The sequence below is a fragment of the Geotrypetes seraphini genome, chromosome 15 (genome assembly GCF_902459505.1).
Source record: "Geotrypetes seraphini chromosome 15, aGeoSer1.1, whole genome shotgun sequence".
NCBI lineage: Eukaryota > Metazoa > Chordata > Amphibia > Gymnophiona > Dermophiidae > Geotrypetes > Geotrypetes seraphini.
The window spans coordinates 41,645,490-41,659,886 of NC_047098.1; the positions used below are offsets into that span (position 1 = coordinate 41,645,490).

Genomic DNA, 14,397 nt, shown 5'->3' on the forward strand with positions numbered 1-14,397 from the left:
CAGAAGTGAGGGCAATCAAAAACACAGCTTTCCAAGTGAGATACTTGAGGTGGGCTTTGTCAAGCGGTTCAAAAGGAGGTTTCATAAGTTGAGCTAAAACAACATTGAGATCCCAAACCACTGGAGTTGGTTTAAGCGGTGGATGGAGATTGAGAAGTCCTTTCATAAAGCGAGAAACCATAGGATGTGCAAAAAGAGGTTTTCCATCCAGAGGCTGATGAAAAGCAGCTATAGCACTAAGATGGACTCAAATAGATATAGTTTGAAGTCCAGATTGTGACAAATGAAGTAAGTAGTCCAGAACAGATGTCAAGGAGGAAGATCTGGGTGGTAAGTGACGTGTAGAACACCCAAGCAGAGAATCTAGTCCACTTCTGGCCATAACATTGTCTAGTTGATGGTTTCCTGGAAGCAAGTAAGATATCTTGAACAGACGGAGAAAATTGAGAAAAGTCTGTTATGCAGAAAGGTACCAAGCTGTTAAATGTAGAGACTGCAGATTGGGATGAAGCAAGGATCCGTGACTCTGCGTGAGGAGAGAGGGAAATACTGGTAGAAGAAGAGGCTCCCTGGTGCTGAGTTGAAGTAGAAGGGAGAACCAAGGTTGCCTGGGCCACCGAGGAGCTATGAGGATCATGGTGGCATGTTCTGACTTCAGTTTGACTAGAGTCTTGAGAATCAGAGGAAACGGAGGAAAAGCATAAAGGAACTGATTCCTCCAGTCCAGTAGAAACGCATCCGCTTCGAGACGTTGAGGGGCATAGATGCGGGAGCAAAATTGAGGCAGTTTGAAGTTGAGAGGTGACGCAAACAGATCTATCTGCGGAGTTCCCCAACGGGCAAAGATTTGGCGAAGAGTAGGAGAATTGAGTGTCCATTCGTGAGGCTGTAGAAGACGACTCAATTTGTCCGCCAAATAATTGTGTTGACCCTGAATATAAACAGCTCTGAGGTAGATGTTGTGAAGAATTGCCCAATGCCACAATTTCAGAGCTTCTTGACAGAGGGAGTGAGGACCCGTCCCTCCCTGTTTGTTGACATAATACATGGCTACCTGGTTGTCGGTACGTACAAGAATCACGTCGTGAAGGAGATGTTGAAAAGCTTTGAGAGCATAGAATATCGCTCTGAGTTCCAACAGATTGATATGACATCGACGGTCTGCTTGAGTCCAGAGACCCTGAGTGCGAAGACCGTCCACATGAGCTCCCCATGCGTACGTTGATGAGTCGGTTGTGAGGACTTTCTGATGAGGAAGAGGGTGGAATAGCAAGCCTCTGGAAAGATTCAAAGAGAGCATCCACCAACGGAGAGACTTCCGCAATGAAGGAGTTATGGAAATCAATCGAGTTGGTGGATCCACGGATTGCTGCCATTGGGATGCCAGTGTCCATTGAGGAATACGAAGGTGAAGTCTGGCAAAAGGAATCACATGAACTGTAGAAGCCATGTGACCGAGCAGAACCATCATCTTTCATGCTGGAACAATTGAAAGTTGGAAGAGTTGTTGAGAAATCTGAAGAAGGGCGGTCTGACGTGGTTGTGGAAGGTATGCTCTCAGATTGATAGTGTCCAGAGTCGCTCCTATGAACTGGAGAGACTGAGAAGGAGTTAACTGAGATTTGGGAAAGTTGATGTGAAATCCCAAACTCTGTAGAAAAAGAATAGTCTGTTGGGTCACTGCAATAACCCCTGAAAAAGAGGGAGCTTTGATGAGCCAGTCGTCTAGGTATGGAAATACTTGGAGACCCTGGTTGCGAAGAGCTGCAGCCACCACCACGAGACATTTTGTGAAAACCCTGGGAGAAGAAGCCAATCCGAAGTGGAGAACTCGGTACTGCAGATGAAGGCTTCCTACTTGGAATCTGAGGTACTTGCGAAATGCTGGATGAATAGGGATATGAGTATACGCCTCTTTGAGATCGAGGGAACACATCCAATCCCCTTGGTCCATTAAGGAATATAAAGTTGGCAGAGTGAGCATTCGAAATTTCTCTTTGACTAGATATTTGTTGAGAGCTCTGAGATCCAGGATCGGTCGCAAATCCCCCGTCTTTTTGGGAACTAGAAAATGACGGGAGTAGAATCCCAAGTTCCTTTGGGAAAGAGGAACTTCCTCCACAGCTCATAGGAGAAGCAGAGCTCGAGCTTCTTGAAGAAGAAGGGGAAGATGCGACTGATTGGAAGGACACTCTCTTGGATGGCGATCTGGAGGCACCTGAAGTAATCGAAGAGAGTATCCCTCTCGTAGGATGGTAAGCACCCAGAGATCTGATGTAATGAGCTCCCACTGGTGATAAAATGTGGAAAGGCGACCCCCTATGGGGAGGGGAGAATTTGGAAACAGAGAAATTGGAATGCTCATGTTGAGATTGTCAAAAAGACTGAGCAGGTTTGGTGGCAGCAGGAGTCTGAGACTTTTGTTGTCGCTGTTGTTGAGGAGGACGACGAGGAGGAGGTCTGGAAAAAGCAGGAGTCGTTTTCTGAGGATAACGACGTGGAGTCTGTTTGAAACCTCTAGTTGGTGCAGGTTTGGGTTTTGGTCGAATGAGGGAAGCAAAAGAGTGTTCATGTTCTGAAAGACGCTTGGTAGCTGCTTCAATAGAATCATCAAATAATTCATTGCCCTGACAAGGTAGATTTGCCAATCGATCTTGAAGATTGGGATCCATGCCAACAATACGTAACCATGCTAGACGACGCATGGCTACAGCAAAGGCAGATACTCGAGATGAGAGTTCAAATGCGTCATATGAGGCTTGTAACATGAAGAGTCGTAATTGAGAAAGAGTCTTAAGGATGAGTTTAAATTCTGAAAGACGAGTGGTGGAGATATCCGGGTAAAAAGATGGTAAAATCTTCAGAAAATGGTTGAAGTAGGATGTAAAAATGTAGCTGTAATTAAGAACTCTATTTGCCATCATAGAGTTCTGGTATAAACGGCGACCAAACTTATCCATGGTACGACCTTCTCTACCTGGAGGAACTGAAGCATAGATTTTAGAAGGATGTGCTTTCTTTAAAGAGGATTCTACTACCAGGGATTGATGAGATAGTTGAGACTTTTCATAACCTTTACATGGAACTGTTCGATAACGGGATTCCAATTTAGATGGAATGGCAGTGATGGAATAAGGAGTCTCCATATTACGAACAAAGGTTTGTTTCAGAACAGGAGTCATAGGTAATCTGAGGGACTCTTTAGGTGGATGAGGAAGCTCCATATCTGCTAAATATTCGAGTATACTTAGAATCTGAATGAAGATCTAGTTTAAGAGCTTGTCCCATATCAAAAATAAATTTGGCAAAAGAAATGGATTTGGAATCAGACACTTCCTCAGGAGATACACTGCGAGATTTAGGAAGAGCTGAGTATGAGGGAGAAGCCTCTCTGGAATATGGTGAAAGTGGTTCTGAGTCTAGACATAGAGTCACAGAAGAAGCTGCACTGTGAGGTGGAGTAAGAGAATGTTTTCTCTTAAGGCTCCTGGATGGAGAAGTACCAGGTGTACGTGGTACCGAATGAGTCGAGGTCTGTGGTGAAATGTCTCGACGGGGTGGCTTCGACGGTGGAGTCTTCGGTCGAGAAGGACTTTGAGTCGATGCGTGATGGTGTCGAGATCCGTGCTTCGGCTTCGAAGAATGAGGCAGAGAAGTCTCGGTATCCAATGCCGAAGACTCCCTCCGAAGCTTGGAAGCAATAGGTCTCGAATTCTTCGGCCGGTGCTTCGGAGGAGGTGAGTCTGGAGAAGAATCAGACGAAGAAATTTTCTTCGGTGTCCTGGATCGGCCTTGAGATAATGGAAGCTCTGGTTGGATGACAGGCTGATCAGTCCGAGGCAAGGTCGAGGACGGGACCAATTGAGCCACTAAGGATGAAATCTGAGTGGTCAGTATAGATTTCAACATGTCCTCCAGCATCGGCACCGAGACAGAAGGTTCTGACCTCGTAGATGCAGCAGTACGCTCCGAAGAGGGCGACCTCGAAGGTGAGTATTCCCTTATCTTGGAGGTACGCTTGGAAGATGGACGTGCCGAGGACTCTGGTGGCTTCTTGGGTACGGTATCTGAAAGAGAACCCGGAGACTTACCCCCCATGGAAGACTTCACAGATGACACCGTCTTCGAGGGAACCGAAGCAGGCAAGGTCGAGGCCTTCGAGACCGAAGCTCCAGCCGGAGCCTGGGTCGAAGCCTTCGAGACCGTAGTCGTCGATGTCGTCGGAGTCGAAGCCTTCGAGACCGGGGCAGCCGCCGAGGTCGAAGTAGAATCCGAAGGTTGCTCCATGTCTCCGAAAAGTTGAAAAAATTGAGCGCACCGGCATCGAAAGGCCCGTGGAGTGAGAGTGAAACAACGGTGACAATCTTCTGGGGAATGAGTGGGACCCAGGCACTGTAGACAGCGGCAGTGGGGATCGGTGACCGAAATCACACGATTACACTGACGACAACGTTTGAACCCGGTGAGAGGCCGGGACATAGAAAAAATAAAGTCCGTGTCGAACGGAAGGAGCAATTGGGCCTAGGCCCAAGGCTCACTGGCCGGACAAGAATAAAAGAAACAATTGAAACTATTATTATTTTTTTTTTTTTAAAAAAGAAAACGAAAAAGAAATAGGAGAGCACAGCGACCGAACTTTACTGAAAGAAAGAAACAGCCGCGGTGAAGAGAAGGCAAAGTTGCTGCAGAGATATAGAAAAATGTGTCTTCTTGTCTCCGCGGAATTAAACGAACTGAGGATCCTCTCAGGAGATGCGCCCCCTAGTTCGGGCGGGAAGGCACGCGCGCATGCGCGGTGCAGTGCTCGAAAGATCGAGATCTTCAAGCAAGTTTTCTTTCGAGGCTGTCCGCTGCGGGGCTCCGTCGGTGACGTCACCCATGTGTGGGAATATGCTGCCTGCTTGTCCTGGGATAACATACAGTGCCACAAATCATAATTGGAAGGCTGTACCCATGGGGCGGGGGCCATGTTCCTAAGGTCCCCCTTGCTATACTACAAGGTTAATAGGTGAGCTTTTACTGAACCTTAATTTACCATGAGCCAGCAACATGCTGTATAATACTCCAGTATGTTGCTGACTATCATAATAAATGAATACCACTGCTTGAGCATTATTCCAGCAGCCTGGGAGCATTGGGCCTTAAAGCCATAGCCCGATGATCCAAGACTGGCATGTAAAGTGGTTAACGCCATTCCCCTCTTCCAAATGATAACTCCTAACTCCTCAATCAAGCCCCCCCCTAATAACATCCCCCAACCTTCACAAGAAAATTCCCATCCCCTCAACGTGCTCCTCACCATTTTCTTGGGCCTAAAAACTCAGTACTTGTTGGACCAGTGGTCTTTAGGCAGGAGTAATCCCCATTTGCTCCTGCCCAGCCAGCACCATTTCCAAAATGGAACCTCTAGCAGTAGTCTCAGGCTATCGCTAGGGGTCGTATTTCCTGCTAGCTGTGTGAGCTCTGATACCCAAGGCAGAGGTTCTCAGTGTCTTCTCAAGACATCTTGGCTGTGTGTTTACCATACGCCTTTCCTTTGTCCACTAGTTACACTGGGTCATTCCATTTCTTTTGAGGAAGAAACTCAAACAGTCCTACCTTGCCCAGAATGTTTCATATACACTGGCTCATGAAGAGTTGGTAAAAAGCAATGCTGAAGAGCTTTTCCAACAAGAATGTTCAGGGCACAAGTGTCCTTATCACTTTCTTGAATCCAGGAGTTTTCTGGACACCATATACCGGTAAGTCATCCTTCTTATTTGTACAGATTGCACAGAGAAGAGGCTCCCACATCCACATTGTCTTCAGTGCATCCTTAAGAATATTGTGAAATAGTAGTCTCATAACTTTAAGGGGGAAAGTCAAGAAACAGATGACCAACATTTCTGCTCCATGCTCAGTCTCTTTCTGCAATATGAATGGAATGGCTTTGGACATTTCATTGACATAAATCTGTACAAAAAAAAGTCTTCCAGTGGAGACTTTCTCCCATCCTGTGGAGGACAAAGTTGCAAGAAAAGACCAGTAGACCCTACCTGAGAAAGCCTTCTGATTTATAAGTAAAATACCAGAACAGCTCAGATTCTGTTTATCAGAAAAATAACTCTTTATTCAGTGATCGGTATCCATGTCTGTTCTCCCACCACTGCCCCTCCACAAGGTGTTATCAAGGATAAGTTTTTCGCCCTACAGGGATACTTAGAAGAATGAATAGTGGCTGCCAGAATCACCCAGCACCTTGCATCATGCACTAGGACCAATGCCCTTGCATTTTTACTGTTACTGGGCATTGAAGGTTGGTCCTGACAGACCTAATTTCAAGTCAGTGCAATCACTTCTCTATCAGGAAAGGCTAAAATGGCTAGGGCTCTTCAGCGTGAATAGATGGCTCAAGGGTGATATGAGAGGTCTATAAAATACTGAGAGGAAATAATAATACTAGGGGGCATACGATGAAGCTACTTAGTAGATTTAAAACAAACCAGAGAAAATATTTCTTTATACAACGTGTAATTAAACTCTGGAATTCATTGCCAGAAAATGTGATGAAATCAGTTAGCTTAGTGGGGTTTAAAAAAGGTTTGGATAATTTCCTAAAAGAAAAGTCCAAAGACCATTATTGAGGTGGCTTGGGGAAATCCACTGCTTATTTTAATTGTTATGGCATTTTTTGTACACCGCCTAGAAGGTTTGAGTGGGCGATATAATACATTTTAAATAAACTTGAAACTTATTCCTAGGATAAGCAGCACAAAATCTGTTTTACTACTTGGGATCTAGCTAGGTACTTAGGACCTGGGCTGGCCACTGTTGAAAACAAGAGACTGGGCTTGATGGACTTTCAGTCTGTTCCAGTATGACAATACTTATGTTCTTAGTACAGCTTCAGAGTCTTTGGGAGTAATGTCTCCAATGCCAGTGCATTTGGGGCAGAATTGGTTGTACCAAGCCCCTATTCAGCATCTTTTGACCGGTGGTGCAGGTTGGCATGTTGTCCTTAGTTTTGAAGAATGACAGACACAAGTTGTAAGTTATCAGTTGCCTGTGCTAGCCTGCCACAATGCCCATATATCTTAAAGCCTTCAGGAGTCTTCTCTTTCTAAGACAATGATTTTTGTGCAGCTGTTTTCTTCCCCAAATGACTTAATGTTGAAAATCAGAATCAACAAATGCCATTTGATGCACAAGTACAACACAGTATACTGAAAACGTTACCAATCAACAACTCTTTCATAATTAAGTGCATAAAATCTAAGTGTCACTATATACCGTATATACTTGAATATAAGTTGATCTGAATATAAAAAGAGACCCCCATTTTTCCCCAAAAAAGGAGGAAAAATGGTTGACTCAAATATAACTCGGGTGGCTTAATATTCAAGTGCCCTGCCATGATCTGCACCCAGTGCCCCCTCCCTCCCCTGTCAGGCTCTGCACACAGCCCCCTTCCCTCCCTCTTCTCTCAGGCTCTGCACACAGCGCCCCCCTCCCTCCCCTGCCAGGCACTGCACATAGCCCCCTTCCCTCCCTCCCAGGCTCTCCACCCTGTCTATCATACCTCCTCTGCCGCTGGAATCCTGGTGGTCGGGAGGTGTAGCAGGCAGGAGCGAGCTTTCCGTGCTCCTGCCCACTGCTAATCCAGTTGGTCGCTGCCTGCCGTGAGTTCCAGCCTCCAACCACTGAGCCGTACTGTGAAGGAGCATGCTTTGACGCTACTGGTCGGTGCTAAATGGCTTCCTGAATGCTCCCTTGAATTTTTGATGAACACTGGACCCTTGGAAAGGAGATCCAGATGTACCTGTAGCCTGAAACCGGGACCCGTCTGAAGACATACCAAATCTGTATACAACAGTTTGGAGTTACAGTGGTACCTTGGTTTATGAGCATAATCAGTTCCAGGAGCATGCTCGTAATCTAAAATGTTCATTTATCAAAGCAAAGTTCCCCATAGGCCCTAATGCAAACTCAGAAGATTCATTCCACAACCAAAGTTTGCAATGGTGGCCCAGGGGTGAGTACCTGCCTGCGAGTGCTGCAGTGCTTTCAAAGTGGTGGCTTCCTTCCCTTCGTGATCCATAAAAGGCCGAATCCTTCAAAGGATTGCAAGTCATTGAGGAAAGGTAATTCTAGTACAGGGGAACCTCAATTTACGAGTAACCCGGTTTGTGAGTGTTTTGCAAGACGAGAAAAACACTCAGCAAACTTTTGTCTCGCAAACCGAGCACTGCCCCGATAAACGAGCACTCAGCAATGGTGGCCCAGGGGTAAGTACCTGCCTGCGGGTGCTGCAGCACTTTCAAAGTGGTGGCTTCCTTCCCTCGGGGTCCCCGTGCGGCTGCCCTCCTGCTTCGGCCGATGCCTCAGCCGTCCGTCAGCGCTTCCCGGCTCCCGATCCAAGCCGGCCGCCATCCTGTGCAAGCATGCGCATGACCTCACCTCTCCTAAGTCATCCGCTGCCCCAACAACACGCTCACCACGTACAAGCAGGATTTTGGGGGAAGGGTTCAGAGGGGAACAAGCACAGACCATTGAAAATTGCAATTTCTGACACCCACTGATTTACCTCATAGGCTATTAACAGCCTTACTCACTGTGACCTGTGCTGGGAATGTGCTGCAGCCTGCCTCAGCTCTGAACAGTAGATGGACATGGAGAAGAAATCACTCTCATCTAGAATGTCTCTCCAACAGTGTCTGACAGAACCCCCACCCCCACAAACCAACACATGTGCAACCAGAAGGGGGGGAGTAAAAAACACAACCAGCTGTGCCTCTTATGGATGCCTAACAGCCTGTGCTCAAACCCCTGCCAAGTAGTGGGTTAGTCACACTAACCAGGGACAGCCCTGAGCTCCAAAAATGCTCCTGAAGAATGGCTAACAGGTACCACAAGGAAGTGGCCTATCATCTGTAGACCACCGTCTGCTTCTTCTCCATGCAGGAAGAGCTGGACCCACAAACATGGAAGCTCCAAGCACGAAAAACTGAAGAAAACTAAAAATAACTCAAAGAAAATAAAGAAAAAAGCAGAGCAGAACAGAAACACTCCTTCCAGCTCAAGTGCAGAAGGGAAAAACGTTAAATGGCAGTAGAGCTTTCTGTGAAATAAGAGGGTTAGAGAAAAATATCTGGAGTGGATTCCTTCTGCCGAGGCTCACGGCCTAGGAGAGATAACCCGTTTGTCCAGAATGGCACACTTATTGCACTGGAATGCCCATTCCCAACAGCCTCTATCAATACTTAGCATCAAGATAAACTGATGAATTCTAAATGTTGATATATCTTCAGCATTCGGTGTAGCTCCTGGACCCCTCAAGTTTGGTATCTCTGGTGCCATCATCAATGAACCAAAAGTGCTAAAAAAAACTGTTGTTCACTCAGTTCTTCACAGCTCTGAATCTCTCTCTTTATCATCTGTGAACATAAATGGCGCCAAGGTGGTTTGTGACCAGGTCCAAAGCACTGTAGCAAAGCAGTTGTGGGTATCTGCACTGGATATGGCCTTGCCGCAGCATCCACATTTTCTATAAAGCTACTGGGAGCCTTTGTAAGGATATATTCATTTAAAAAAATACAACGGCTTGGAAATCAAACAACTCAGGTTTTAAAAGTTAGGCCCAACCAAGATGCCAAGCACCCAATAAAGGGGTGACAGAAGGCAAGCACACACAAAAAACCCCCAGAAACTTTGAAAATCCTATGGAAATAACTAGAGAGAAGAGATCTACAAACAATAACAGAAAAGAAAAAAGTATTTCAAAAGAGAGAAAGGAACATAGAAAAGCCTTATAGTCTTATTGTGAGGGTTAAACCCCTGCCTATAGATTTTACACAGAACTTCTGAAGAGTTCAAAGATTATGCCCGAAACAGAGGTGAACTCTGGCCTACATTTGCTCCTCAGCAAGAACTGCCTGTGGCTTGCTTAACTGATGGAACTTGGACTTATTAGAATCATAGCCGTCTTGCCCAGAACATGCACTAAGGGTGACCTTCCAGCTACCAGGATAACAGAACTCTCTGAATGCCTCCAGTAAGAAGCTGAAGTTCCTGGTATTGCCACCTTAGATGACGTCAAGGAGATATTTCTGATGATGCTTAGGTCAACACGTCAGAATATCTAATCTCTAAAGATAAGCCTTCTGACCAAAGGGTATAAAGGAAGCATCCCTGGAGATTCTCAGGGTCTGCTCCTTAAGGCAGTCTGATACACGTATCTGATCCTTGGGTCTGATCTATGAGCCTAGTTCCATGAGTCTGATCCTCGGGTCTGATCCATGAACCTGGTTCAAGATCCTGCTCCTTGAGTCCAATGCCAGAGGTCCGATTCCCCTGAAACTGTGGACAGATCTGGGCTGAAACCATTCCAGTGTCCCTGCCTTGGCAGCATGTTACCTCCCTTATGGGTTCCTCTCACTTGACTGCGCTGGGCATCGCTCCAGAGCTCATTCCACCTGAGACACCTCTCTGGCACTGACAGGTTGTATTTAGCTCTGTTGTACCCTGGATAAATTGTCAGGAGGCAGAATTTAACAGCCTATAAAGTAATTGTATGTTTACTCTGAAGTGATTTATGCAGTAGTGAGTTTATTGTGTATTTCCTACGCATCCTAGCTTGCTCAATGCATAAGTCTCACATTTCAATTATACTGTTGACCACTTCAGCTGCCACTTGTTATAGGAATAAAATATCTTATTTTTCTAATATATGGTCAATTTCATTGATTGTTAGCATTGTGCAGGGCTAGAACTTAGATCTGATCGGAACAACGTAAATAATAACATCCCAGAGTGCTATATGTAGTCCCATTATACCTATTTTTTGTTCCCCATGCATCTCCCAAAAGGGCAACCCCTGCACCATATACATATAATAATAATAATAGTTTATATACCGCAGGACTGTGAAGTTCTATGCGGTTTACAATGGTTAAAAGATGTTACAAATTAAGTAGAATTAACAAGGTTAGAAGCTAGTTATTAACAGCGCTAGAGATCAGTTATTGTGGAGTAGGATTGTACAGGTTAGTTGCCTAAATACTTCAGGAACAGATATGTTTTTAGGTGTTTCCTAAATTTCCCATAAGTAGTAGGCGTGAGCAATTGTTCCAGATCTTTGCCCCATAGTGCTGCTTGATGTGAGAGAAGATATGCTTACATTATTGGTTCTGTGGAAAAAGAAAGACCAATGTGTCTCTTAAACGCTTACAGAAAGTTTTTCTACATTGAATACATGTATTTATGCAAGCTCTGATGGAGAACATCACAAGGGTGTGAAGACTTGCATTTTTCTCTTCTTTGGAGAAATAAAATTTTACTAGTCATATGATCTTTTCTGTATAATCAAAGCACTCCTTTTCCAAATTACATTTTTTACTATGTAAAAGATAATTTTCCTCAAAGTAATGAAATTTTTTGCTGCAATTCAACTCAATAAACTGATCTTAAATATTTGACATTCCAGGATCAAAAGGTGTTTGAAGGTCATGGTTCTGTGACAAGTAGAACTCACCTGTGTGTATCCTTCCCTCCTCTTTCAGTTGCCCATCCATCATCACTTCTGTAGCTCTGATAGTTAATATTTGTCTTCTTTCTTGCAAGGACTTCATCATATAATGGCTGCAATATCAGTAATCCATCAAACAATACTTTTCCATGCATCTGGTGTATGTCTTGCTTAAATACTGCTAAATCATCTCTTGGGCCAGAGTTGTAAAACTAATGCAAATCTATTTAAAATTCACCATTGCCTAGTATAATGTGAAGCTTGCCCATAGCTAAAGTTTTAGAAAATTAAAAATTAGAAATATATAAAAATGTATATTTTAACCTTTTTATAAAATTCCATTTTCTACAGTTCTAACAGTAGAGGGCACTATCGCCAGTATAATGTTCTTAATTATCCCCTCTTTTTACTAAGCTGCAATAGAGGCTTCTACCACTGCCTGGAGTGCTAAATGCTCCAATGCTCATATGAATTCTATGAGCGGATCATTAGCGCTCTGGGCCACAGTAGAAACCTCTACCGTGGCTTAGTAAAATGGGAGGGGGTATATATCCTCAACTGTAGCTCATCATACTAACTCAAAATACAGGCAAATATTAGGTGATAAAGCCAAATGGAGGAAAAATCATTTAAATGAAAATGAACTAAGAGGATACATTATACTGACTGTCAATGACTTCTGTTTACAGAACTGCATTAGTGATATGTATTTATTTATTTATTATATAATTGAACTGTTTTCTATTTCAATGGCAATGTGTGCGGTAATGTCACGTGCATGCTAAAACTGCTAGCGCACCTTAGTAAAAGGAGCCCTTAATGTCAAAATTAATACAATTATTTCATCTGTTGCTTTTGTAACATTGCTCTTTTTCCAAATATTACCTGATAACTTTGTTCAACCTGATCCCCAAATTTTTCTTCTTCAGTTGGACAATCATTCCAGAACTCTTTTTTTCTTTCACTCCCTTTCTCAAAATCAATAATGCACTCATTCTGAATCTTTCTCATGGCTCTTGCAATCTTTGAGGTAGCTTGGCGACTGTGAGTACTCACAGTCTTTTGCCCTGGTGGCAAGTAGCAAGTATCTGGAGGCCCCTCAGCATATGCTAATGCAGTACTTTTTTTTGGATCAAACCAACTCTTAAAAGGTCTTGATAAGTGATCAACTTCATCCTGGGTGGATGAGGTTGGTGGATGAGGTTTGGTGGAAAACCTGTTAGCAGTTGGTTCCACTATAATTTCAGCAAATTCTTCCAAATGGTGTTTCATGGAATCACTTAATCTCTGTTCTGTTCTATCTAAAGAAGCTGCAGCCTCTTGCATTAAAGTCTGGCATATTTTTAGATTAAGAACACACAAACCGATATACTGTTCTTCTTTGGATCCACTGTTCCCTCTTTCCTCTTTTTCTTCCCCTTCATCTGGCACTACTGTCTCATTTCGGCTGCCCTCATCTTCTGTACTATATTCTGTATCCCTGTCTGAAAAGCTGCTCTCTGAATTATTAATGTGTCGCATGTTAAAAAATGTATCTGTCAAATAAAATTCTTCCTTTTGACCAGCATTCTCATCTTGGTTTTGTTTGTTCATTTCAACTTCCAGCACTTGATCTAAATCTGTTAATTCTTCCAAGATATCTTCTTGTATGTCCACGTCATCTGAACAGGTATGTTTTGATTGACAGTATGAAGAATGACTCTTGGTTTCTTCATTGTTCATGGGGTTGGTTTGGAATTCAGACACAAAAACATTTTTACTCTGACTACATCTCACCAGCTGAACACTATTCAAAGACTTTAGGTCTACTTCCACTTCCTTTTCAGCATGTAAAGTTTTATGTCCTGTTGCATAATATTGAATACCTGGATAAAGAGAAAATTACCAAATAACATTTCTTTTCATTTAGAGATTTGATAATTCATACACATTTGCAGCAGGGCTGGTGTTAGACATGCTAGGGTCCAGGTCAGAAATTAAGGAGGAGACCCCCAATTCCACTCCTCTCTGCCCTTTCCCCTAATTTCTCCACCCACCAAATGCCCTCCCATCCAGCATCTCTCCCTCCCTCCTCCTCCTTCCTTCCCTCCCTCCCCCCAGGTCCACCAAATGTCCTCCCATCCAGCACATCTCTCCCTTTATTTAAAAATCAATTGCTCTAATGGGCCCCCATGGGCTGGACTGTCCTTCCCTACTCACCACCCTGTTCTGAAGCCCCCCTCATCTTTTAAAATGCAAATGGGTCAACGGCACAGAAGTAATTCTTGGTGCTGCTTGTGGATTTCTCAGCGCTATTCCCCTGCCATGGTCTGCCCAAGCAGAAACAGGAAGTTGCATCAGAGGAGGCAGACAGCAGCAGGAGAACAATGCCGAGGAATCCACGAGCAGCGCTAAAGAATCGCTGATGCACTGGCAACCCATTTGCATTTTAAAAGGTGAAGGGGCTTTGGAACAGGGTGATAAAAAGGACGGACATCCTGGCCCACGGAGGCCTCCTGGAGCTGTGGGGTCCAGAGCAGTTGCCCCATTTGCTCACCCCTAACACCGGCCCTGATTTGCAGACTACAATAAAATAAAACTTTTTGTTTTTTTATGTAAGCAGTTCATCATCTAAAAAAATGGAGAAATTAGATCTTATCTACTAATTTTCTTTCCTTTAGTTCTACCAGGTCAGTCTAGAACTTATAAGTATTGTGTTCATTGACCTGCAGTGGAGACACAGAGTACAGAATTGTGCATTGTCTTATTAAGGAACCTGTGCAACTTCAATATTTTAGTTCAGGTCTCCCTCCATATTCATGGTTTGGGGATTTGATAATTCAGTTATTTGCAAGTCTCCAAACAAGCAGCCTCCCCCCTCCTGCCTCCATAGCTTAACTTTCAAGTCCTTGTGG

At 44.1% G+C, this 14,397-nt stretch overlaps 1 protein-coding gene across 6 annotated transcripts in view; it reads right to left on the reverse strand.

Annotated features, from left to right (window-relative positions):
* TEX14 (testis expressed 14, intercellular bridge forming factor) overlaps nt 1–14,397 on the reverse strand; it is a 311,576-nt gene that overhangs the window by 117,427 nt on the left and 179,752 nt on the right. For all 6 annotated transcript variants that reach the window (XM_033922951.1, XM_033922948.1, XM_033922949.1 and 3 more), the window contains 2 exons: nt 12,389–13,368; nt 11,510–11,616 (listed from right to left, as the gene is read on the reverse strand). In XM_033922951.1, coding sequence (XP_033778842.1) covers nt 11,510–11,616; nt 12,389–13,368 — 1,087 coding nt within the window. The remainder of the gene's footprint in view (nt 1–11,509; nt 11,617–12,388; nt 13,369–14,397) is intronic.